This window comes from Salmo salar, chromosome ssa09, assembly GCF_905237065.1.
Source record: "Salmo salar chromosome ssa09, Ssal_v3.1, whole genome shotgun sequence".
Taxonomy (NCBI): domain Eukaryota; kingdom Metazoa; phylum Chordata; class Actinopteri; order Salmoniformes; family Salmonidae; genus Salmo; species Salmo salar.
The window spans coordinates 40014546-40041221 of NC_059450.1; the positions used below are offsets into that span (position 1 = coordinate 40014546).

General features: G+C 41.2%; 2 protein-coding genes across 2 annotated transcripts; one reads left to right on the forward strand and one right to left on the reverse strand.

The window, feature by feature from the left end:
• Positions 1-98: 98 nt before the first annotated feature.
• Positions 99-7382, forward strand: ankrd66 (ankyrin repeat domain 66). Its single transcript, XM_014211487.2, has 3 exons — positions 99-321; positions 720-948; positions 6310-7382. Exons 1-3 carry the CDS (start codon positions 174-176, stop codon positions 6404-6406), a joined length of 474 nt encoding a protein of 157 aa, XP_014066962.2. The 5' UTR covers positions 99-173; the 3' UTR covers positions 6407-7382.
• adgrf3a (adhesion G protein-coupled receptor F3a) lies at positions 5673-25601 on the reverse strand. The gene is made up of 17 exons (XM_014211486.2): positions 25418-25601; positions 22746-22801; positions 22566-22578; positions 21448-21579; positions 21054-21209; positions 20777-20883; positions 20476-20534; positions 20266-20387; positions 14317-14532; positions 13634-13888; positions 13352-13492; positions 11427-11611; positions 9370-9564; positions 7899-9221; positions 7415-7456; positions 6988-7023; positions 5673-6896 (listed from the first exon to the last, which is right to left on the reverse strand). The coding sequence occupies exons 1-17, from the start codon at positions 25446-25448 to the stop codon at positions 6837-6839; spliced, it is 3129 nt and encodes a 1042-aa protein (XP_014066961.2). The 5' UTR covers positions 25449-25601; the 3' UTR covers positions 5673-6836.
• Between the last annotated feature and the right edge of the window lie 1075 nt (positions 25602-26676).

Below are 26676 nucleotides of genomic sequence, written 5' to 3' on the forward strand. Positions count from 1 at the left end.
CCCCTAGATGCTGATCATGGGTCAGTTTTGCATTTCCCCACTAATGGTTAAGGGTTGGGGGAGGGGAAGCTGATGCTAGATCTGTTCCTAGGGGAAATTCACCCTGGAGCTGTAAGACAACCCCTCTTGTGTTGTTGAATGTTGCTTGGCAACCTCTTTTTTTTCCCCCAATCATGTTAGAAATGACAGAGTTGCACCAGGCAGCTGCTGCTGGAGACTTTGATCTAGTGGAGGAGATTCTGAACAAGAAGAAATGTAACCCCAATCACAGAGACATAGACTGGAACTACAAGACACCGCTTCACTGGGCAGCAGCCAAAGGTAGTTGACTTTAGAAGGTTTGTGTCCATTAAACAAGAGGGCTGCATTCAGCAGGGTATAATGTTGTGGAACTTTCAGCTAGAAATATATTATAGAACAAACATGATGTACTGTTTTATAGAACAAACATGCCTCTCTGACATGTAGAATAAGCAATCACATGGGTTCTGTTTGACATGTTTATTTGCAACGTTCCACGTTTGCCTACTGAAGATGGTGCCCTATTCCCTATATAGTGCACTTCTTTTGAACAAATTTGTGCACTATTTAAGGAATAGGGTGCCATTTGGGGACACATCATTTATGAAATCATGCTTATTATGAACTGCATTGGGGGACTATCTTTCTTGTTTTATTTTTTAAATACGTTATTGTCACATTTAGTCCCTGTTTCCCAGGACAGACAGAGACTGTTAGAATTCTGGTGGAGCACGGAGCCAGAGCCTGCCTGAGAACTGATAGTGGATGGACACCTGCCCACTTTGCAGCCGAGGCTGGGAGACTTGGTGTGCTGCGCCTGCTCCACTCACTACACGCCCCCATAGACAAAGAGGACTTCTCTGGTGACAAACCAGTCAGAATAGCAGAAGTCTATGGACATAGTGACTGTGTTCGATTTCTTGAAAGGTATATATTGTCAGTGGTGAAAAAAGTACCCAATTGTCATACTTGAGTAAAAGTAAAGATACCTTAATAGAAAATGACATAAGTGAAAGTGAAAGTCACCCAGTAAAATATACTGCTCAAAAAAATAAAGGGAACACTTTAACAACACAATGTAACTCCAAGTCAATCACACTTCTGTGAAATCAAACTGTCCACTTAGGAAGCAACACTGATAGACAATAAATTTCACATGCTGTTGTGCAAATGGAATAGACAACAGGTGGAAATTATAGGCAATAAGCAAGACACCCCCAATAAAGGAGTGGTTCTGCAGGTGGAGACCACAGACCACTTCTCAGTTCCTATGCTTCCTGGTTTATGTTTTGGTCACTTTTGAGTGCTGGCGGTGCTTTCACTCTAGTGGTAGCATGAGACGGAGTCTACAACCCACACAAGTGGCTCAGGTAGTGCAGCTCATCCAGGATGGCACATCAATGTGAGCTGTGGCAAGAAGGTTTGCTGTGTCTGTCAGCGTAGTGTCCAGAGCATGGAGGCGCTACCAGGAGACAGGCCAGTACATCAGGAGACGTGGAGGAGGCCGTAGGAGGGCAACAGCGCAGCAGCAGGACCGCTACCTCCGCCTTTGTGCAAGGAGGAGCAGGAGGAGCACCGCAAAATGACCTCCAGCAGGCCACAAATGTGCATGTGTCTGCTCAAACGGTCAGAAACAGACTCCATGAGGGTGGTATGAGGGCCCAACGTCCACAGGTGGGGGTTGTGCTTACAGCCCAACACCGTGCTGGACGTTTGGCATTTGCCAGAGAACACCAAGATTGGCAAATTCGCCACTGGCGCCCTGTGCTCTTCACAGATGAAAGCAGGTTCACACTGAGCACATGTGACAGACGTGACAGAGTCTGGAGATGCCGTGGAGAATGTTCTGCTGCCTGCAACATCCTCCAGCATGACCGGTTTGGCGGTGGGTCAGTCATGGTGTGGGGTGGCATTTCTTTGGGGGGCCGCACAGCCCTCCATGTGCTCGCCAGAGGTAGCCTGACTGCCATTAGGTACCGAGATGAGATCCTCAGACCCCTTGTGAGACCATATGCTGGTGCGGTTGGCCCTGGGTTCCTCCTAATGCAAGACAATGCTAGACCTCATGTGGCTGGAGTGTGTCAGCAGTTCCTGCAAGAGGAAGGCATTGATGCTATGGACTGGCCCGCCCGTTCCTCAGACCTGAATCCAATTGAGCACATCTGGGACATCATGTCTCGCTCCATCCACCAACGCCACGTTGCACCACAGACTGTCCAGGAGTTGGCGGATGCTTTAGTCCAGGTCTGGGAGGAGAGCCCTCAGGAGACCATCCGCCACCTCATCAGGAGCATGCCCAGGCATTGTAGGGAGGTCATACAGGCATGTGGAGGCCACACACACTACTGAGCCTCATTTTGACTTGTTTTAAGGACATTACATCAAAGTTGGATCAGACTGTAGTGTGGTTTTCCACTTTAATTTTGAGTGTGACTCCAAATCCAGACCTCCATGGGTTGATAAATTGGATTTCCATTGATTATTTTTGTGTGATTTTGTTGTCAGCACATTCAACTATGTAAAGAAAAAAGTATTTAATAAGATTATTTAATTCATTCAGATCTAGGATGTGTTATTTTAGTGTTCACTTTATTTTTTTGAGCAGTGTACTATGTGAGTAATAGTCTAAAGTATTTGGTTTTAAATATACTTAAGTATCGAAAGTAAATGTAATTGCAAAAATATACTTAAGTATCAAAAGTAAAAGTATAAATAATTTCAAATTGCTTATATTAAGCAAACCAGACAGCACAATTTTCTTGTTCTTTAATTTACACACAACACGTAGACATAATTTACAAACAAAGCATTTGTGTTTAGTAAGTCCGCCAGATCAAAGGCAGTAGGGATGACCAAGGATGTGAGTGGACCGTTTTCCTGTCCTGCTAAGCATTCAAAATGTAACAGGTACTTTTCGGTGTCAGGGAAAATGTATGGAGTAAAAAGTACATAATTTTTTTAGGAATGTAGTGAAGTAAAAGTTGTCAAAAATATAAATAGTAAAGTAATGTACAGATACCTCCAAAAACTACTGAAGTAGTACTTTAAAGTGTTTTACACCACTGTTTCGTATATTTATAGTATTATATTTATTCAATTTCGGTGATTTAAAAAATATTTTTTTATTTTACTCTGCTCTGACACGCAAACTTTACTGTTGTGGTTAATTGACTCTAGTCTACTAAACATTTGGATAATGAATTGTGATTGATATAAGAATAACTTTCCCTCTTAACAGACTTCTTTAAGTGTAGTTTATGTACAGTAAACAACACTGCTCCACAGCTTCATTTCTATTATGTCTGAGGGGATATGTGTGATGTAGTACATGTGATTATTTATTTCTGCATCATGCACAATAATATGATTTCATTCACTGCTTTATTTGAATGATGTGTGAGGGGATTAATGGCCGTGTCCGAATACCGTAGGCCTACTTGCGTTCTTAGTAGTAGGCATTTTGGGTATACGAAAAAACGTGAATAGTAAAATATGAAATTCAGTAGGCTTTAAATGCCAGGATGTCATACTCATTTCGGCTTTGCAACTAGTCAGGGACAGACTTAGTGATTTGGAGGCTCCAGACAGAGGCCAGTATGAGACCCCCCCTCAACTGTAAAAATGTTTTACCTTTTAATGTGAACAAGTCATGTTTTCATCTGACAATTCCCTTCAAAAAGTAGGGTACCTTCACATGTTCATCCAAAAATAATTCCAGCATTTGAACTGTGTACACGCCAGCTTTCCTTCAATTCCAGCGCTTGACTTGGGATGAAAGCGGTGCAGGAGCGGTCTTTTTTCCCCAAGTTGGTCCATTAGACAGAAATTCCCAAATGACATTATGCTATAGAGACACCTGATTATTCTCTGTTAAGGTTTCATACACATTTTGACAGATGGAATTTCATGACTTCTCATGACTTTTAACCAAATTTCCATGACCAATAATTGGTGGCATCTATGTAGCCTACATGAAAGTCTGCATAAATGTGGTATTGACACTAGAAGGCTGCTGTTCTCTGATCCCATGTAGACCTACTATCTCCTGCCATTGTGCCCTTGATCAAGGCACTTAAGCCCCCACAAAGTAAAAGAATTGCACTGTTAGGCTACTTTATAAAACATGTGGTCAACCCTCCATCTGGAGAGATACTGGGAGTGCAGGCTTTTGATCCAGCCCTGAAACACTATTAAGGTCCTGTCGATCAGCTGATGTTTAGTTGTGTTCGAGTGGGGCTTATCAAGGTCCTGTCGATCAGCTGATGTTTAGGTGTGTTGGAGTGGGGCTTATCAAGGTCCTGTCGATCAGCTGATGTTTAGGTGTGTTGGAGTGGGGCTTATCAAGGTCCAGTTGCGCAGCTGATGTTTACCTCTATTTAGGTCCTCCTGGAGGACGGTTGGCCGTCCTTGACATAAAATATTGCAACATTACAACCAAATACGTCTTTATAGAATGATTCCCTCATTCAATGAATCAGGGATAAAATGGGTAAGGTAGTCTACTTCAAATCAAGGTAGCTAGTTAAGACGTTTATAACCGTATAAGGCTAAAATATTCACGTTTCAGGGGAGATCTATGCATAGCATGGAAGCTATTTGTCAATGAGGCAATTTTTGGGGAAAAATTACGTTCTCGGAATTATACTGAACATAAATGCAACATGCAACAATTTGAAAGATTTTACTGAGATAACAGATCATAAGGAAATCAGTCAATTGAAAAACATTCATTAGGCCCTAATCTATGTATTTCACATGAATGGGAATACAGATACAGTATGCATCTGTTGGTCACAGATACCTTAAAAAAGGTAGGGGCATGGATCAGAAAACCAGTCAGTATCTGTTGTGACTGCCATTTGCCTCATGCAGCACAACATATCTCCTTCGCATAGAGTTGATCAGGCTGTTGATTGTGGCCTGTGGAATGTTGCCCCACTCTTCAATGGCTGTGAAAGTTGCTGGATATTGGCGGGAACTGGAACACGCTGTCGTACACGTCAATCCAGAGCATCCCAAACATGCTCAATAAGTGACATGTCTGGTGAGTATGCAGGCCATGAAAGAACTGGGACATTTTCAGCTTCCAGGAATTGTGTACAGATCCTTGCAACATGGGCCTGTGCATTATCATACTGAAACATGAGGTGATGGCAGCGGATGAATGACACAATGGGCCTCAGGATCTTGTCACGGTATCTCTGCTTTCAAATTGCCATCGATAAAATGCATTTGTGTTCGTTGTCCGTTGTTTATGACTGCCCATACCATAACCCCACCACGGGCCACTCTGTTCACTATGTTGACATCAGCAAACTACTCGCCCACACACGCTATCAGAGAGAGTGCATTAAAAAAAAAACGTTTAGTGTGGAATTACCTGTATGCTTATTTTTAAATGCCCTATTCACATCCATTCATTTTTCGGCTCCATACTGGGTTACTATCAGGCGAGTCCCGTGACACTTGTTGGGTCATATTCGTGTGTAGCCCAAATAAGAAAGAACCATTTTTGGAACACCTCCATCGCTCTGCTACCTTCCACTACAAATGCGGAAGGCCGACATTAGTGCATCATAGACATTAAAGTGGCGGATACCGTGGATTGAGACACAGCCCATACAAAATAAACATCTCTAGCTTAACAGATGGATTTTTTAAATATTTATTGCAGCTGATAATCAGATGAGGTAATGATGCTTTCAATACAACATGGGAAAAAAACTAGGTCAGATCATGACGTCTGTGATCTTCAGGTTGGAGCTCCAGAAAGAGGCCTGAGCTACCGACTTGGAATTCCGAGTTGGATGACCATTCAAAAAGATATTTCCTAGTCGGAGCTCATTTTTTTTCTCCAGTTGTCTTTCCTTAAATGCACTGAAGTTGGTAGTCAGAGATTTCCGAGTTGTTTTGAACGAGGTGTAAGAGGAAGCGCTGTACCAAAATTAACTAATGTCAGGAAGCAATGCAATTACGCATTAGATGACATTCTCAGTAAGGGTGAGTGAGTATAGTAGCCTATGTTAATATTTGTTGTTTACTAAACAGTATGTTCTAAATCCTATGATTAGTACACATGTGCAGTTTTAGTCAGTAGCCTAGTAGGCAAGACCGATTTCGGACACGGCCATCATTGTAGATTCCCAAATTGAACCATATTCCCTTCCCAGGGCTCTGGTCAAAAGTAGTGCACTTTGTAAGGAGTAGGGTTACATTTAGGATGGAAGCCCATGTGTGTTATGTGCAGTAGGTTACTTCCTTAATGTGATTGTCTGCATCATATTTCAGTGCAGAGCCAGAGTGCAGGGCCTACCGCCAGATGGCAGTGTTAAACGGTTTTCCCTTGGACGACACGGACAAGGAATGGGAGGAGCAGAGAAGATAGGAACTAAACAGGACTGCAAAACAAGGGATTACCAAACCGATTTTAAAAATGTTACACCACGAAGCACTAGTTGCATTTGGCAGAAAAATACAGACATTACATATGTCACTGGCCATACAGTATGAAAAACTGTTCTGGACACTTACTATAGATAGAAACAGGTGTAGGTTACACATTATGCAATTCATTTTCCATTCTACGAATTCCTATTATGTAATTTTACATTCTACATAACATATAGGCTATATTACAATAGAAAAATAAGGCTACAATTATAAATGACACTGCACATACTTCCTCAGTGTCATAATGTCAGTTGATTAGTATGGGGTTTCATTTACATGTAAACTAAGCCTAGATGAATAAACAGTATAGGCAGAAAACGCATCTAAAAAAAAAAAATCAGAATTGTCAAACTGGATTAAAAAAATCATTTCGTCTTCATCGTGGATGCCAGTTTGGAACTTTCACTCACTGCTGATTGTACCTGCTGGTGAAGAGCGAAATAGATCATCAATTAGCTATGAAATTACATCCAGTTGGTTTAGACCAATAAATTAAATTGTGATTTGTGAACTCACTTTCAGGTTGAAATATTTCAGTAGTGCAACACGAATCTGTTTGGAAGGAATAAAAAAAATGATTGTAATGGGTTTTTGTTTTGCTACATATTTCAGTCTCATTCATTAGGCATTGTTGCCTGGTTACCCATCCACATCACTCCAGCCAAACGCCACACTCACTAATGTTTCTTCTCCAACCGAGTGGGTGCGTTCAGTTCGATTCAACTTTTGCTAGGTTGTGTAAACGGTTTGTACTGAATGACACGTTTCCCTAAAATGTTCTCGAACTGACTGAGGTATGTTTTCTCTGTTGGGTGGGTGCGGTGTGGCTTAAAGCAATAAGTGATATATTTACAGGCCAGCAGCATTTCCCAACCCACAACCCAATAAATTATTTGATATTGAGATAAAAACAGCTGTATTGGACCTTTTTTCAGTAGCTTACCGGTTTTTCTCCAAAATATGCAGTGAGTAGAATGAAGAGACCCTGTAAGAGCATAAAAAACCAACAACATTAAAACCTTGGTACCTGAAGAAGGAAACCATGTTAAGTCTACTCCTGCTCCCCCCCCCCCTTCTGCTTTAGACATCGCCGGTTTACTAACCGTCGGTCTTGGCAACCATTCATTACTCACACCTGCGCCTCATCGTCAGGCACACCTGGACCTTATCACTTCCCTGATTACTCCCCCTATATATAGCACTCTGTTGGTATTTCCTATCAGGCATGATTGTTTCCATGTTCAGATGCAGTTCTTGTTTTTGTATCTGTACATGTTTGTTTATATTAAACTCTGCACCTGCTTCCTAACTCCCTGCGTCTACATTACAAAAGACAATTGTATATTAGTCAGTGTTGCATTCAATTCCCTTCTAACACAGTTGACTGAATTGAAATGGAGTTGACCCAAACCTAATCTCAGTCGTACCTGGAATGCGTTCAGCAGAGTGAAGGCATAGTTCACCAGGTAGGCTATAGGTCCTTTGGTGATGTCAAACATCAAAACAAAAAATCCAAAAATCCATGTCCCTCCAAAGATTGGGGTTAGAAGGACAACTGCTTTTAGGATACCTTTGGCCACTTCTTTTTCATCCTTAGTGTTGACTTCAAGACTTGGTCTCAGGAGCCTTATGATAACTACTAGCATGCAGAACACATTGATTACTACAATAGTGCCAACAGGCAGAATGAACGCAAAGATCGAGCCCTTTAAAAAACCTCCATAAATCAGCCAACAAGCCTCAGAGGTATAGTAGTAGTCCTTCTGGCCACTGTTGTAGGTGATAAATGTAATGAAAACAATTAACAGTGGACAGCAATAGCCAACAGAAAAGCACAGTCCCAAGCAAAACTTCTTGCTCATCTGATGGAACATAAATATCATCTGATGGAGAACCATGATACTCAGGCACAACATCCAGAAGAACATGGACAGGTAGCATAAATGCTTAATTACCACAAAGATCTGACACCAATTCTCTGGGATCTTGTCGGGGAAAGCTGAGGCGAGAAAGCTGCAGTCAGCTATCAGTAAACACAGGCAGATGTTAATGTGGGCTGTGTGGCGACAATACGACACGCTGGACTTGACAACAGATTTCCACACAATACATTCTATCACTAGACAGGAGAGAAGTGAGACAATTGAGATGCCCAAGCCCACATAGGTTATCTCCTTCATATAAGGAAGATTCTCTGGTTTCTTTGACATGAGGGTGGTGAACGAGGATAAGTGGTTGCATTCGCAATGGTTTTCGTTTTCAGGACCACTCCATTTACAACCTTCATCAGACCATTGTCTTTTTGTAAAATCCCAATATACACACTGTATCTTGTGGTTGCGGGGCCTTTCACGGATCAACTGGAAGTCTATTGAGATATCTGAAGATCCTTGACCAATGGTAGTGGACACCACAATGCTGTTTGGATCAGCGTCTGTTTGTTGCGGCTTTGGTAGATAGTTACTGAGAGATTTAAAACCTATAGTTTTAACCATCATGGAGCTAGTCCCTATGATTACGGTGACATTGAAAACTTTGTTCTCACAATGTTTCTCCGGCTGAGGTTCACAGCCATTCAACTCTATGTTTGTGTGTTGGTATGTGGTATTCTCGACATTTGACTGTATAACCAGGCCCTCAACAGAAATCAGATATTTTTCAGCCATGGATATGTTGGCACGGTCAGGTTTAGGACTCCATGACTTTTCAAGACTGCTATCCAAAAGATTGCTGGATGATATTAGAGCATCCTGAAAAGGGGGGGGGAAGTCATATTTTAGTCAATTTCATATTTTTTTTAAACATTTCTGTTTACTTAATCTTTTGTTATTATAAATCGTACATGCTGAAGAACAGATAAATAACATTCTGGTAAAGATGATTTTGGATTATACTTACTTGTAATTGTCCCTTATTCAGTTTGTAAAGTTTTTGAGATGCGTTGATTGCATTGTTCATGGTGAAGAGAATGGACACAGAAGCATTCACATTAGCAAAAGTGTTGATAGTTTCTGATTTATCGGTGGAAGACTTCAGACGTGAAAATATGTTCGCAGAATTTTTTTCAACTGACCCAAGTCCTATTGCAAGGTTCTGTAATGACAGAAGGAAAATGCATACAAAAACTACAGTTTAGAATAGGTGCCTTATAATAACAAAAAGTCATTTAAATGACAACACGGCCACCCAGCCACTTGTTTTGGGAAACAGCTGAGGGATGGGGCTGGAAGAATGTAACCACTCTGAATAAGATCAAAATTATAGTTTTAACCATGTTTTGAAGCTAGTGTTTGTTTACAAATACATTGTTTACAAACAATGGAATAAAAAACAAGATAATATATTGTGGGTACAGCAGTTGAACTAAGCTCATGAGGCATTTTAAGTTATATTATTCTAGAATGAATGGGTCTACGGGTTGATCCACCAATTCAGTGCCTTTTGAGAAGTGTAACTCGGTCCCCCCCAGAACATTTTTGATTTCCCCTAATTTTAACATTCTGTCATAAAGAGCACATGTTCAACTTCAGAAAAAAAGCTTTTCCCCATCTCAAGACGTAAAAAAAGACTATATAAGTGCATAATTGGTGCCAACTAAAGTAAGAGTTGACCATAACAGGGTTGACGATTTCATCTTAAATCAGCCATAAATCAATCCACTTTTGACAACAGGGAATGGCAATTTAATTCTTCACAAAAAAAACATTTCTAGACTTTCTTATCTATAAATAAATAAATGATAATCTTCAGAAATCACTTTGTCAAAGCAACAAAATAACTTTACAATGATGGTGAAAATGTTGAGACATTTTGGGGTGAAGTGGGTTAACACTAGAAGCTCCGATCCCAGTCATTTTGACTGCATGTTAATTCATTTAAAATGGAAATATCTCTGCAATGTCCCCCTCTGCCCTTGACAGTTTTAAGTTACTTTTTCAAATATTAAAGTAGTATAGTATCACAGAACATATTGTGAGGTTTCACTTACCTTTGCCAAATAACTCTTAAAATGTAAGAGATGAGCTTTATTTGAAAATATCACTTTTTCCAAGAAAAAGCACTGTTTCTTTGTGCTCTACACATGAGCACGCTGCAGCAGATCGCTTACAGTAACATAAACTAATGAAAATGCTATTGTTTTTTAAATACTTTTTTTCTTGTTCGTATTCTGTTACCCAAGACCTTCATAAACACAAGTGAAGGATCATTTTTCTGATAGCATTTATGAAATGTATTTACAAGACTGTTAGAACGTTGCAGTCAAAATGGCTGCTCATTGGCGTATTAAGGGGGTAGTGAGGCCCTGCTTTTTAAGTGTTAAAATCTTCCTAGAAGGCACAGAGGTTGTGCGGAGGGATGCTGAATTTTGTCACTTTAGCAAGTTTTATGCATATTAAAAATCATAATTTATAGAATTATTCATATGGTTTATATTAAAGGGATTTTAAAATTATTTTAAAAGGGCTTTTAAAATTCAATATTGGTTGTGGTATCCCAGGGGGTCTACCCCGGGGGATGGTAATAGAGCGGAGGTACGTGAGGCGACGTTGGCTCCCTCTGCTGGGCATACGGGAGCTGGGCACCCTGACACGGACAGCTAAGTGGAGGTAATTAGAGGAAAGTGCCAACCAGCCGTGGAGGCTAAATAAAAGGAGCACGATGGCACACAGCGGGAGAGAAGGGAGAGAGACGGACACCAGTTAAGAGAGAGAAGAAAGACCGAGCAAAACCTAAGTTATTTCTTTGATATATTTATTTTCTGTCTTAGTAAAGTAGTTTTTTCGGACTAAAACCTCCCTGTCTCTGTGTCAATCTTTGCACGCTCAACCCAACACCCCACGGTTTACCACATGGTGCACAACTTCTACTTAAAATATAAAAAGTCACTTTTTGTGGAACGACCCATGATATATAATTAATTTAAATGTCCCTTCAAAAATGATTTGTTTTAATACCTGTGAATCAATTAGGATGTCATGTAGATCTACATTCACACAGTTAGATATTTCCTCCTCCCAAACTCCATTACTCGAACACCGTCTCTGGGTTTTCCCAATACCATCTTTACACTTCAGCACCGCCGTATAGTCAGCCTTTGCGTTTGACCAGGCACCTTCAGCTTGACAAAATTTTGAATTACCTGTGGAAATAAACAAAGTCTTTGACAATAAGTAAGAAATAGATATTCAAGACATCTTTACAAATTTTCACCATTTAGATGAACAAGAAATAGGGTTCCTTTATAAAAAAAATGTTTTAACCCTTATTTTACCAGGTAAGTTGACTGAACACATTCTCATTTACAGCAACGACCTGGGGAATCGTTACAGGGGAGAGGAGGGGGGGATGAATGAGCCAATTGTAAGCTGGGGATGATTAGGTGACCATGATGGTATGAGGGCCAGATTGGGAATTTAGCCAGGACCCCGGGGTTAACACCCCTACTCTTATGATAAGTACCATGGGATCTTTAGTGACCACAGAGAGTCAGTACACCCGTTTTAACGTCCCATCCGAAAGACGGCACCCTACACAGGGCAATGTCCCCAATCACTGGCCTGGGGCATTGGGATATTTTTTTTAGGCCAGAGGAAGTGTGCCTCCTACTGACCCTCCAACACCACTTCCAGCAGCATCTGGTCTCCCATCCTGGGACCAACCCTGCTTAGTTTCAGAAGTTCTTCAAGACAATGGTTGAGTTCCAGGTCGACTACATTGAAGCTGCCTGCCAGATCTCACAATACTTGGATAGGATGATAACCACATCATATGATATAGCAATCTGATACCTGGATAGGATGATAACCACATCATATGATATAGCAATCTGATGCCCGACTGAAGTCGATGACGTGTCACACAACCCATGGTTGATGCACTTCAACGTCTGTAATGAAGTCGTCCTGGAACTCAACCAAGAATAAAAGAAATTATACTATACTGAACAAAAATATAAAGTCAACATGTAAAGTGTTGGTACCATGTTTCATGAGCTGAAATAAAATATCCCCAAATGTTTCCATACACACAAAAAGCTTTTTTTTCTCTTAAATTGTGTGTACAAATTTCTTTACATCCCTGTTAATGAACATTTGCCAAGATAATCCATCCACCTGACAGGTGTGGCATATCAAGAAGCTGATTAAACAGGATAATCATTACACAGGTGCACCTTGTGCTGGGGACAATAAAAAGCCACTCTAAAATGTGCAGTTTTGTCACACAACACAATGCCACAGATGTCTCACATTTTGAGGGGCCATGCAATTGTCATGCTGACTGCAGTAATGTCCACGAGAGCTGTTGCCAGAGAATTTAAAGTAAATTTCTCTACCATAAGCCGCCTCCAACGTTGTTTTAGAGAATTTGGCAGTAAGTCCAACCGGCCTCACAACCGCAGACCACGTGTAACCACGCCAGCCCAGGATTGTGGGATTGTCTGAGACCAGCCACCCGGACCGCTGATGAAACTGAGGAATATTTCTGTCTGTAATAAAACCCTTTTGTGGGGAAAAACTCATTCTGATTGGCTGGGCCTGGCTCCCAAGTGGGTGGCCCTGTTCCATCCCAGGCCCACCCATGGCTGCACCCCTGCCCAGTCATGTGAAATCCATAGATTAGGATCTAATACATTATTTAAATTGACTGATTTGCTTATATGAACTGTAACTCAATAGACTGTTTGAAATTAATCCATGTTGCATTTTTATATTTTTGTTCAGTATATTTATCTTAGATTTCACTGAAATTATGCTTGCATTTGTTACCCATTCCAAGAAGATTGGGGTATGCCGCTGAATGTTACTCTACCATTTTAGAGCATAATTGTTCATATGGCAGAATACACTGTTCATGCTGGATAATGGTACTGAAAACCTACTGTAGATAACAGGGATATTGACAGTAGCATTTTTCTCTTGGGACAGGATGTTCATAAATGTACATGTTACAGCTGGCTCTCGTAAACTGTTGCAGCTGACAGTCGTATCAATCCTGTAAATTATGCCATTACTGGTAACATCTGTGGAGGGATAAATTACAAGATATAACTGTCAAATGTGTTCAACTGTGCTCCTAATTGCATTTTAATAGCAACCGTTATAACATACAGTCTTAAACATAGCGTATTAACATGTGAGGACCATGAAGGGCAGAAAATTACCTTGTTGTTCATTTAATGGAGATTCAGTGTTGGTGGAATTCCATGTCACAGTATAGTTTTCAGTGCTATTCTTAATTTCACATTGAACTCTGACAAAGATTCTAGAATTTGCATTATCTATCTTGTAACAGTCTGGAAATTGGGGCGTGCTACTAATGTCAATTTGTGGCAGGAGCGCTATGTCTAGCGTTGCACTGGCTTTGTGGTTTATGGTCACATTGGATGATATTGGATTGAAGACACACGTGTACAGCCCTGCAGTTAAATGAAAATGAAAAGAAGAGAAACATGTTTTACTGTTTTATCTTACAATGAGTTAGTCTGTGTGACTCAAGACCACGTTAGCCCACTGACTTAAAGCCTAGGCATTAGTTATGGGAGCTAGCAGAAGTCCTCAGCCGACTCACTCATCATAAGAGTACAATTCACCCAACAAACTCCACTTCACAAACCGTAGGCCTATATCTGCACAAACCTTTCAGCACAGAGAAAAACTATGAAAATTGCATGAATATGTGCAAATAATGAATGTGTCCCAAATAGCAACCTTTACCTTTGCACTACTTATGACCAGGTCCTGTAAGTAATAACGTGCCATTTAGAACACACACACTATCTAATTGGCCCTGTGACCTGTCCTATCATCTTCTACTACACCATACAAAATAACAGATAACACATACCTTCCCAGATCTCCGTTGCGTGTTTGAGGTAAATTGTAGTGCTCTTGCTAGTGGGCATCACTGTAGCATCAGTACCTGTTGTTATGTCAAATGTTTTATTATCACTCCTTTTCAAAACCCATTCAATTGGTTTCATGTCGTCCTTGGTTTGGCAGAGAATTGACTGGTTAGAATCATATTTTACCGGGCCTTCTGGTACTGTGATCTCAACAACGCCTGTAAGAGAAAAGTACACAGAATATTTAGTAGATTCTCACCTCTCCACCATGCTAGCGGATATGTGGTGAGCTGTGCATCACCATAGGGTGCTACTACACATTGGTGGTGGAAGAGGTGAGTTTCCCCCCCTTTACTATGTAACACTCTTTGAGCTCTGGAGAAAGAGCTTTAGAAATGGTTTCAAGTTTTATCAGTCGTATGTTCAGGATACACATTGTATACACCGTCCAATGAAAAGCTTACTTGCAGGTTCCTTCTGGACAATGCAACAACAATAAGAAATAACAAAATATTATAATACGAAGACAAAGAAAAAGGCTCAGTAGAATAGAATAAACAATTTAGCATAAGTATAATACAGGAGCAGTATGCCTTTGTTAAACTTTGCCCTGTGTAGCCCTCCCTGTGTCCCTACTAGCTTGGCCCACTTAGCTCCACTGTGAGGCCACTAATGCATCCCCCTCTCCACCGTCCATTTCTCAATAAATCACTTTTAGACGATACACCAGAAGAAGAAAATAAAATAAGAAAATAAACCACGACTTTGATAAATGTAAACTTTTTAAAATAGCATTTCCAAAACAAACCCTCCAAAAAAATGAAACAACTATTATTGTCAGAGGTTGCGCTCAACCCCACCTGCCTCGAGCCGCCCAGGCTGGCATGGAACAGAGCGCACCCACAAACTCCAAGGTCAGTAGGCCCCACAGCCTATGCTGTCTCCAGCAGATCTTAAGACCCATCCAACTTGGGGAATTTTTTTTAACAAAAAATAAACATCTAATCTTCACTAAATAAACAAAAACAGGTTATGTGTTTCAGGTAATAGCCCTTACATCCCTTCATTACAACTCTAAGTCAATTCTCTATCATGCAACAACAAAAATATTAATCAAGATACAGAGAGAACAAGACAGAAGGAACAAAATACATAGGCCTACAGTGTATTCGGAAAGTATTCAGACCCTTGTTACGTTACAGCCTTATTCTAAAATGTATTAAATAAAAACATTTCCTCAGCAATCTACACACAAGACCCTATAATGACAAAGAGAAAACAGTTTTTTTGATTTTTTTTTAAATAGAAATGTCTTATTTACATAAGTATTCAGACCCTTTGCTATGAGCTCAGGTGAATCCTGTTTCCATTGATCATCCATGAGATGATTCTACAACTTAATTGGAGTCCACCTGTGGTAAATTCAATTGATTGGACATGATTTGGAAAGGCACACACCTGTCTATATAAGGTCCTAAAGTTGACAGTGCATGTCAGAGCAAAAATCAAGCCATGAGGTCGAAGGAATTGTCTGTAGAGCTCCAAGACAGGATTGTGTTGAGGCACAGATCCGGGGAAGGGTACCAAAACATTTCTGCAGTATTGAAGGTCTCCAAGAACATAGTGGCCTCCATCATTCTTAAATGGAAGAAGTTTGGAACCAACAAGACTCTTCCTATAGCTAGCCACCCGGCCAAACTGAGCAATCGGGGGAGAAGAGCCTTGGTCAGGGATTGTGACCAAAAACCCGGTGGTCCCTCTGACAGAGCTGTAGAGTTCCTCTGTGGAGATGGGAGAACCTTCCAGAAGGACAACCATTTCTGCAGCACTCCACCAATCAGTCCTTTCTGGTAGAGTGGTGAGACGGAAGCCACTCCTCAGTAAAAGAAACATGACAGCCGCTTGGAGTTTGCCAAAAGGAATCTAAAGACTCTCAGACCATGAGAAACAAGATTGTCTGGTCTGATGAAACCAAGATTGAACTCTTTGCCCTGAATGCCAAGCTTCACAGCTGGAGGAAACCAGGCACCGCTCAGCACCTGGCCAATACCATCCCTACGGTGAAGCATGGTGGTGGCAGTATCGTGCTGTGGGGATGTTGTTCAGCGGGCAGGGACTGGGAGACTAGTCAGGATCAAGGGAAAGATTATTATTATATATATTTTTACCTTTATTAAACTAGGCAAGTCAGTTAAGAACAAATTGTTATTTACAATGACGGCCTACCCCGGCCAAACCCTCCATTAACCCAGACGTCGCAGGGCCTATTGTGCGCCGCCCTATGGGACTCCTGATCACAGCCAGTTGTGGTACAGCCTGGTATAGAACCAGGGTCTGTAGTGACACCTCTCGCTGCGCCACTCGGGAGCCCAAGACGCACAGAGTATATCACAGACCTGCTCCAGAGCGCTCAGGGCCTCAGACTGGGGCGAAGGTTCACCTTCCAACAGGACAACGACCCTAAGCACACAGCCAAGACAACACAGGAGTGGCTTCGGGACAAGTCTCTGAATGTCCTTGAGAGGCCCAGCCAGGGCCCAGACTTGAACCCGATCGAACATCTATGGAGAGACCTGAAAATAGCTGTTCAACGACGCTCCCCATCCAACCTGACAGAGCTTGAAATGATCTGCATAGAAGAATGGGAGAAACTCCCCAAATACATATCAAATCAAACTTTATTTGTCACATGCGCCGAATACAACAAGTGTCGACCTTACCGTGAAATGCTTACTTACAAGCCCTTAACCAACAGTGCAGTTCAAGAAGAGTTAAGAAAATATTTACCAAATAAACTAAAGTAAAAAATAAAACAATTATAAAAAGTAACACATTAACATAACAAGAACGAGGCTATATACAGGGGGTACCGGTACCGAGTCAGTGTGCGGGGGTACAGGTTAATTGAGGTAATTTGTACATGTAGGCAGGGGTGAAGTGACTATGCATAGATAATAAACAGCGAGTAGCAGCAGTGTACAAAACAAATGGGGGGGGGGGGGGGGTCATTTGATGAATTGTTCAGAAGTCTTATGGCTTTGGGGGTAGAAGCTGTTAAGGAGCCTTTTGGTCCTAGACTTTGCGCTCCGGTTCTCCTTGCCGTGCATTAGCAGAGAGAATAGTCTATGACTTGAGTGACTAGAGTCTCTGACAATTTTATGGCCTTTCCTCTGACACCTCCTATTATATAGGTCCTGGATGGCAGGAAGCTTGGTCCCAGTGATTTACTGGGCCATACGCACTACCCTCTGTAGCGTCGTACGGTCAGATGCCGAGCAGTTGCCATACCAGGCGGTGATGCAACCGGTCAGGATGCTCTCAATGGTGCAGCTGTAGAACTTTTTGAGGATCTGGGGACCCATGCCAAATCTTTTCAGTTTCCAAAGGGGGAAAAGGTGTTGTCGTGCCCTCTTCACGACTGTCTTGGTGTGTTTGGACCATGATAGTTTGTTGGTGATGTGGACACCAAGGAACTTGAAACTCTCGACCTGCTCCACAACAGCTACATTGATGTTAATGGGGGCCTGTTTGGCCCGCCTTTTCCTGTAGTCCACGATCAGCTCCTTTGTCTTTCTCACATCAAGGGAGAGGTTGTTGTCCTGGCACCACATTGCCAGTTCTCTGACCTCCTCCCTATAGGCTGTCTCATCATTGTCGGTGATCAGGCCTACCACTGTTGTGTCGTCAGCAAACTTAATAATAGTGCTGGAGTCGTGTTTGGCCGTGCAGTCGTGGGTGAACAGGGAGTACAGGAGGGGACTAAGTACACACCCCTGAGGGGCCCCAGTGTTGAGGATCAGCGTGGCAGACGTGTTGTTGCCTATCCTTACCACCTGGAGGTGGCCTGTCAGGAAGTCCAGGATCCAGTTGCAGAGGGAGGTGTTTAGTCCCAGGGACCTTAGCTTAGTGATGAGCTTCGTGGGCACTATGGTGTTGAACGCTGGGCTGTAGTCAATGAACAGCATTCTCACATAGGTGTTATTTTTGTCCAGGTGGGAAAGGGCAGTGTGGAGTACAATTGAGATTGCGTCATCTGTGGATCTGTTGGGGCGGTATGCGAATTGGAGTGGGTCTAGGGTATCTGGGAGGATGCTGTTGATGTGAGCCATGACCAGCCTTTCAAAGCACTTCATGGCTACCGACGTGAGTGCTACGGGGTGGTAATCATTTAGGCAGGTTACCTTCGCTTCCTTTGGCACAGGGACTATGGTGGTGTGCTTGAAACATGTAGGTATTACAGACAGTCAGGGAGAGGTTGAAGATGTCAGTGAAGACACTTGCCAGTTAGTCCGCGCATGCTTTGAGTACACGTCCTGGTAATCCATCTGGCCCCGCGGCTTTTTGAATGTTGACCTGTTTAAAGGTCTTGCTCACATCGGCTACCGAGAGCGTTATCACACAGTCATCCAGCACAGCTGGTGCTCTAGTGCATGCTTCAGTGTTGCTTGCCTCGAAGCGAGCATAAAAGGCATTTAGCTCGTCTGGGCAGCTTGCGTCTGGATTTCTCTTTGTAGTCAGTAATAGTTTTCAAGCCCTGCCACATCCGACGCGCATCAGAGCCGGTGTAGTAGGATTCAATCTTCATCCTATTTTGACGCTTTGCTTGTTTGATGGTTCGTCTGAGGGCATAGCGGGATTTCTTAGAAGCGTCCGGATTAGTGTCCCACTCCTTGAAAGCGGCAGCTCTAGCCTTTAGCTCGATGCGGATATTACCTGTAATCCATGGCTTCTAGTTGGGATATGTACGTACGGTCTCTGTGGGGATGATGTTGTCGATGCACTTATTGATGAAGCCGTTGACTGAGGTGGTATACTCCTCAATGCCAGTGGATGAATCCCGGAACATATTCCAGTCTGTGCTAGCAATGCAGTCCTGTAGCGTAGCATCTGCATCATCTGACCACTTTCGTATTGAGCGAGTCACTGGTACTTCCTGCTTTAGTTTTTGCTTGTAAGCAGGAACCAGGAGGATAGAATTATGGTCAGATTTTCCAAATGGAGGGCGGGAGGAGAGATTTGTGTGCATCTCTGTGTGTGGGGTAAAGGTGGCCTAAAGTTATTTTTTCCTCTGGTTGCACATGTGACATTCTGGTAAAAACTTTGTAAAACTGATTTAAGTTAGCCTGCATTAAAGTCCCCGGCCACTAGGAGCGCCGCTTCTGGTTGAGCATTTTCTTGTTTGCTTATGGCCTTATAAAGTTGGCTGAGTGCGATGTTAGTGCCAGCATCGGTCTGTGGTGGTAAATAGACTGCTACGAATAATATAGATGAGAACTCTCTTGGTAAATATTGGGATCTGCAACTTATTATAAGGTACTCTACCTCAGGCAAACAATACCTCAAGATTTCTTTAATATTAGACATCGCATGCGAAGCTTGTAGCATCATACCCAAAAAGACTTGAGGCTGTAATCGCTGCCAAAGTACTGAGTAATGTGATATTTCAGTTTTTTTATTTTTATACATTTGTAACAATTTCTAAAACCTGTTTTTGCTTTGTCATTATGGGGTATTGTGTGTAGATTGATAAGGGGGAAAGCAATTTAATACATTTTAGAATAAGGCTGTAACGTAACAAAATGTTGAAAAAGTGAAGAGGTCTGAATACTTTCTGAATGCATACTTACTGAATGCACTGTATCAAGCATCCCAGAGTAGGAATGCTGATCTAGGATCAGGTCCCCTTGTTCATATAATATTATTAATTGACTGTGTTCATACAGTCAGACCAATTCTAATATTTTGTCACTAATTGGTTCATTTGATCAAGCAGATTAGCTCTTTTGCCACTAATTGGGCAATTTGAGAAACAAGGTCAGAATTGGCTTCCTGTGTAAACACAGCCATTGTGATCTAAAAGGTCATACTGATCCTAAATCAGCACTCATACTGTGAGATGCTTGATACATACGGCCCCCGATGTAGCTAGCCCCTGATTTAGATAGACATACCTGCTGTCTCTAGCGTGAACGTAGAATTCAGTATTTTTTCCAATTCTGCTGTTTTTCTTGCAAGGACATCAGCTAAAACGTTGTTGAGGTTCATCTCAAAAGCAACGATGACACTACCACGACTTAAAGCAAAAACAAGGGACAAGATCAGGTCTACGGTATGTCGATCCCACAAAAAATGTAACATCATTTGTAAACAAGCTGAATTACCTGAACCCTGTGATGCGTATGTCGTCAAATGAATTCAATGTACTGTACACCCTTTTCAGCTAAAAGGAAAAAAAGTGTTTGCATATAAAAAACAAATTAAGAATGATCATGCACATAGATCTGTGAAGAGTATATTGTCAACATAGTTTAATATGGTATTTGCAATAACATATCTAAATAACATATCTCCCTTTAAATTATAATTCCTGTCTTCATTCTGTGTGTGTCATTAAAACATTGTAGTAAACCATTCCCATATTTTAAACTATTTTTATATTTACAGTGTAAATTTGACACATACCATTGGCAATAATTTTCCAAGTAACGTTTGATATTCAACAGAGTTTGGATTGCTGTAACTTTCAAAATATACCTCTCCAGGTATGTTAAGTTGTCCAGTGACAGTAACTGTGAATAAAAGAGATCATTATTTGCAATGTGTACTGGGCCTTTTGCATTCTGTCTTTGAACTGGCTTGTGGAAAATGCAAACTGTTGACGGACTGGTATGTTTGATTATGTACACATTTTTGGATTAACACACACACACGCACACGCACACACACACACACAGAATACCTCTTGTTTCAGGGAGACACATTGGGTTTGTTTTTGTGGTTTCAAATGTGCAGTTTTTTTGTTTACAACAGTCAGGTGAAGACTGACACACTGCAACACTCCAGATATGCCCTGGTGTGCATTTGCACAGAGTTTTGTTTTGAACAGGGACACAATCTGTTGAAATAATTTGAATACATCATTTTAGCCATTTTTACCCCAAAATAAATCAAATGGAAATCAAATGAAAATGAAGGGAACACAATGTGTAGGCACATATAGAGTTTGCTTTATATAGGCCTATACTGAATAGACACTGGGTTAGACTTGTGTGTGTTTTTAATGAAATGTTTCCCATGTTAGAGTATTTGATACTGCATTAGTTAACCAGCTACAGTATTGCATACATATTTACCTGTTGTAACTTTAAGGGTGTCAACACTCACAGGATTGTCCATTCTAAAAGATTTGAGTATAGCATCAGTAACATTGTCCGGTATGGACGCCTCAGTCCTCAGTACCACATAGTAGACTTTTGTTGAGTTGTCTGAAACATGCAAAACACCATGCAAAACATACTGTAAAAATAGATGATGTAAAGTTTGAAGTACTGTACAAGGAATTCAGAGTAAGAGCAGGCATGCAAATGATAAATTGTCAGATGCTCACTGTTTACCTATACCTCTATCAGCAGCACTATGTCATGATTATGGAATCCTGTCACATTACTGTGTTACCTATATGGCAGGGTTGGGGTCAATTTAATTTATATTCAGTCAAATGCTTCCTGAATTAACTGAATCTAAATGGAATTGACCCCAACAACCCTTGTGGCACCTTCATTTCTGGATTGCTTCCAGACTATAGATTATGTCCCAGATGATACTTGGAGCCTAGCCTCCTACAACCAGACTGATCTGACAAGCTCGGGAGATCAGTCTGGTTGTAGGAGGCTACCTGCAGCCATCCCTCACTGAAAGTAGTGCACAGGTTAGGGTAGTGGATCAAAAGGGAATAGGGTTAGGGTAGTGGAGCAAAAGGGAATAGGGTTAGGGTAGTGGACCAAAAGCGAATAGAGTTAGGGTAGTGGACCAAAAGGGAATAGGGTTAGGGTAGTGGACCAAAAGTGAATAGGGTTAGGGTAGTAGGCCAAAAGGGAATAGGATTAGGGTAGTGGACCAAAAGGGAATAGGGTTAGGGTAGTGGACCAAAAGGGAATAGGGTTAGGGTAGTGGGCCAATAGGGAATAGGATTAGGGTAGTGGACCAAAAGGGAATAGGGTTAGGGTAGTGGACCAAAAGGGAATAGGGTTAGGGTAGTGGGCCAATAGGGAATAGGATTAGGGTAGTGGACCAAAAGGGAATAGGGTTAGGGTAGTGGGCCAATAGGGAATAGGATTAGGGTAGTGGACCAAAAGGGAATAGGGTTAGGGTAGTGGACCAAAAGGGAATAGGGTTAGGGTAGTGGGCTAAAGGGTGCCATTTGGGAGGTAGACATAGTCTTTAAAATAGGGAAAAATGTAAATGAATTTACCATTTGCAGAGACCTGAGCAACAGCAACAAAAACACATCACATTAGTACTCAAGTACATATGTTCAGCAGGAACAAACCAGAAAGATACATTATAGAATTATTATGGAATCGGGCCATTTTTCAAGTTTGTAATTAAGTATTTGGTTTGCTACAAACATATAGCTGAAATCTTGACCAACCTTGTTGCAAGTTAGTCCTAGAAAATATAAAAGAATGAAAGTCTTCATTTTGTAACCTTCAGATGGAGACAGAGATAGAAATGGCAGTTGGTGTACAGCACAAACACAGTTGAAAGTCATTTACATTCCATCCCAACAAGATAACGGCCAGTGGAACTGTCAATACTTGGATAAATCCCATGTTCACTTGGGAGTTGTTTTTCCACTGGTGTTACATTGAATAAATAAAGTAACACATGCACACAACAAATTCTTGACAGACTTACTGGTATAACAAATGTTTGATTATTTACCCATTTTGGATTACACACACACACACACACACACACACACACACACACACACACACACACACACACACACACACACACACACACACACACACACACACACACACACACACACACACACACACACACACACACACACACACACACACACACACACACACACACACACACACACAGATATTAATCTGGACCTAATCATGAAATGGAATGAATTATTATTCACAGGGTTAATAAAGGCACAATCGGTTTCAATGTCCTACTGTTCAATGGTCCATTCATTAAAATGTAGGTTAATATCCCCACATAATTAAATAGAAGGGCGATTCCAGCATTATGGACATTACATTTGTATGCAAAATCACAAATGTAATGTCACACAGAATGAAACTTTTGAAGTGTGTGTCTATAGTACCCCTGGGGTGAGTGTATACCAATGGAGGCTGGTGGGAGGAGCTATAGAGATATATCTCCATATGTTTGATGTGTTTGATACCGTTCCATAAATTCCATTCCAGATATTACAATGAGTCCTATAGCTACTCCCACCAGCTTCCACTGGTATACCCTGTATATGCCCCAAAAAGTGGATTTCTAAATATTGGCATGTTGGAGAAATATAACCACCACAAAACTTATTGAAACAGAAAATGTGTAGGTCAACTTTACAAATGTTGACCATACAAAATACAGTAGACAAGGGATCTTTTTGTGTCGGTAAAATGAATTATGCGAGAAATGTTGGTGGAAACACTTTTATGCGCAAATATTGACATAACAACCATCAAATGGAAGTAAGTCACGCGATGACATGATGTCTGGTCCTCTCACTACAACTCGTCGGGAAAGCGTGCAGATTATTAGGCTATATATGAAATACATTATGATGAATTTAACAGGGTGGTGAAAATGCAAGGTGATGAGCTTGATGCTCCTTTCCAATAAATATTGAGGGTCTTATTCTGGTGACATGCTCATCGATGCTTGGCTGCCGTTTGAAAAATAAAAATAGACTTTCAATAATAATCTCATCATGTAGGCTCTCCTACCCGCTCTGTATCTGCAAACTGACAGGTAGAGCGCTGTCACCACCTGGCCATAGAGAGGGTTTTATTCTCTATTTTGGTTAGGCCAGGGTGTGACTAGGGTGGGCATTCTATGTCCTTTTTCTATGTTTTGTATTTATTTGTTTTGGCCTGGTATGGCTCTCAATCAGGGACAGCTGTACATCGTTGTCGCTGATTGGGAGCCATACTTAGGTAGCCTGTTTTCCTTTGGGTTTTGTGGGTGGTTGATTTCTGTTTTGTGTTGCTTACCTGACAGAACTGTTTGGCTGTCGGTTTCTGTTTCTCTGTTTATGTGTTCTCGGTAAAATAAATGCATGATGAGCACTAACCACGCTGCACCTTGATCTACTCCTTCAGACGGCCGTTACAAGCGCAGTGCCAATACCAGAGTGGGCACACGCTATTTAGGTGAAAATGCCCGAAAAGCCAATGTTTGGAGGATATATTGGCACAGGTGTTTTTAGGCCCCTCAAAACACTGCTTTTTATAGTGGAGATCAAGTTTATAAATTGCCTGGCTGGGCTGATGAGACAGCGGATTGAGCAGTCAGATGGAACAGAGTAAATAGGCATTTTAACATAATAGATGTATCAGGCTGTAACTTGTAGAATAGACACAGGCTGGAATGTGGTTTTAACCAATCAGCATTCAAGATTAGACTCATCCTTTGTTTAAATGCCTATAACACATTTTTTTGTGAGAAACCTATTAGTAGAGTTGCAAATGCAATGGAAACCCATTTAACTTATATTCTTTTGTGGGGAGGGGATTTAAAAAAAAATATGTATGTGCACTATGTCATCGCGCACAGCTTTTTATCTGCAACAACTCAATTTGATGGGAAAATGGGCATAGTTTTTATAAAGATTTCTGAATATTCACATGGAAATCTATTGCCAATTGGATGGAAACCTAGCTACTAATGGTCAAAATTAATGCAATTTCCAACTTAAATGTTTCAAATATTGCCTGAACTCCCACATATAGACCTTAAGGATAATTATGAACGTGGCTTCATTTGGAAATTACTACATTTATTTGTACATGCTCAAGTTGACCTTCCCACAAAATCGGCCAGAACTAGAATTATATGACCTCTATGAACATAACATTGATTCTTGAAGAATATAAAAAGTGCAGAAGCAGTTATACTGAATATAATTCAGAATGAGTTGAGAATACAGAATGATTAACACCAACCTCTTCTCCATGATTCCCCCGATAAATATAATCAAAATATTAACATTAATATTTTAAGAATATAAAAAATGCAGAAGCAGTTACACTGGATAGAATTGAGAATATGAAGAGTACCTACCTCTCTTCCTTGTCTCCCTCGAAAGTATCATCAAAATATGAATCAGCAAGCGAGGTGAAGCACACCATCCATTCCTGAGCAGACTTGTAAGTCTGAGAGTAACTTCAGGTTGATATGCTGTTTTTGAGAGCCATAGAAAACATGAAACTGTAAACCAAAACGTCCCCTGTCCATTTGCATCAGAGAGGCCACATTATGAAAAGTAGATATGCAAAGTGATGATGTAGGCCCACGTGCATCATTCCCTAATATGTTTATCATTATAGAACCCTGTGCTTGTTGAAGCAAACTGCAATTTGCATAGTCCACACCAAGTGCAGTAGGTCTAACCTTTTCTGAGTCAAGATCACTTTCGCAGTCAATCAGCAAGCTGAGATCTACTGCCCAGATTTTATTTTTAACATGACTTAAATGTTTTTACATTAACCTAATAAAACCAGTTCTGTAGGAATTAGTTTTGTGCAGTATGCCTAATACATTATCACAGCATATTGGCTATATGCCTGTCCTGACAATATTGTTCTTCTCAGACCATATTATATTTCAAAACTCGAGCTTTGATAACAAAATAGATCAGTTGATGTAGCATTTGCAAGGCACAGCTGAGCATTAAAGCAAAATAATTTGCAAATAATGTGCTTTTTATTTTACTGGACTGGTGGTACCTGCATCTGATGTTCATGGTGCTTTCAAAACAACTGGGAACTGAAGAAACAAGGCAAATCAAAGCGATTTTTCCCAGTCGGACATCGTTTTATTCCGAGTTCCCAGATGTCTTGAACGCACTGAAGTCGGAAGTCCGAGTTCCAAGTTCCCAGTTGTTTTGAATACGGCATTAGTCTCATTAGGGGGAGGGAGAGAGCAGCAGAGGGTCCACCTCTCACTGTCCCGCCTCTCTCCTTCCTTTCCTCCAGTGAAACTGACCAGAGAGGACACGGTGTTCAACCTAATTGCGAAACTCGAGTCGCACCGCATCCGTCTTTGTCTCATACACAAATTCATCTTGTTTCTATGACCAGAGAAAGGGAAATATTCCTCGATATTAAAATAGATACGACGAGCTGCTAATAACAATAAAAACGCAGGGATGTCGATACACGTGGCCAGTAATTAATTTTAGCTACAGCGCCAGTGGTACTATGGAGAAGTGCGCTTTATGTTTTGTAATAGTGTCGAATAAAAACTGAATCATGAACTCACTCATAAAAGCAGCAGCGCATTGCTTTATTATTTGACAGTCTCACTCGGATCATGTTTTT

Bases quoted from the DNA above. Each gene is read 5' to 3' on its own strand.
- ankrd66 (XM_014211487.2), top strand. From the start codon at position 174: ATGTTAGAAATGACAGAGTTGCACCAGGCAGCTGCTGCTGGAGACTTT. The intron at 322-719 runs GTAGTTGACTTT...CCTGTTTCCCAG, and splicing joins TCACTGGGCAGCAGCCAAAG to GACAGACAGAGACTGTTAGA. The intron at 949-6,309 runs GTATATATTGTC...ATCATATTTCAG, and splicing joins TGTGTTCGATTTCTTGAAAG to TGCAGAGCCAGAGTGCAGGG.
- adgrf3a (XM_014211486.2), bottom strand. From the start codon at position 25,448: ATGATACTTTCGAGGGAGACAAGGAAGAGAG. The intron at 13,889-14,316 runs GTATGTGTTATC...ATTTAACTGCAG, and splicing joins CGCAACGGAGATCTGGGAAG to GGCTGTACACGTGTGTCTTC. The intron at 9,222-9,369 runs GTAAGTATAATC...CCCCCTTTTCAG, and splicing joins TGAATAAGGGACAATTACAA to GATGCTCTAATATCATCCAG.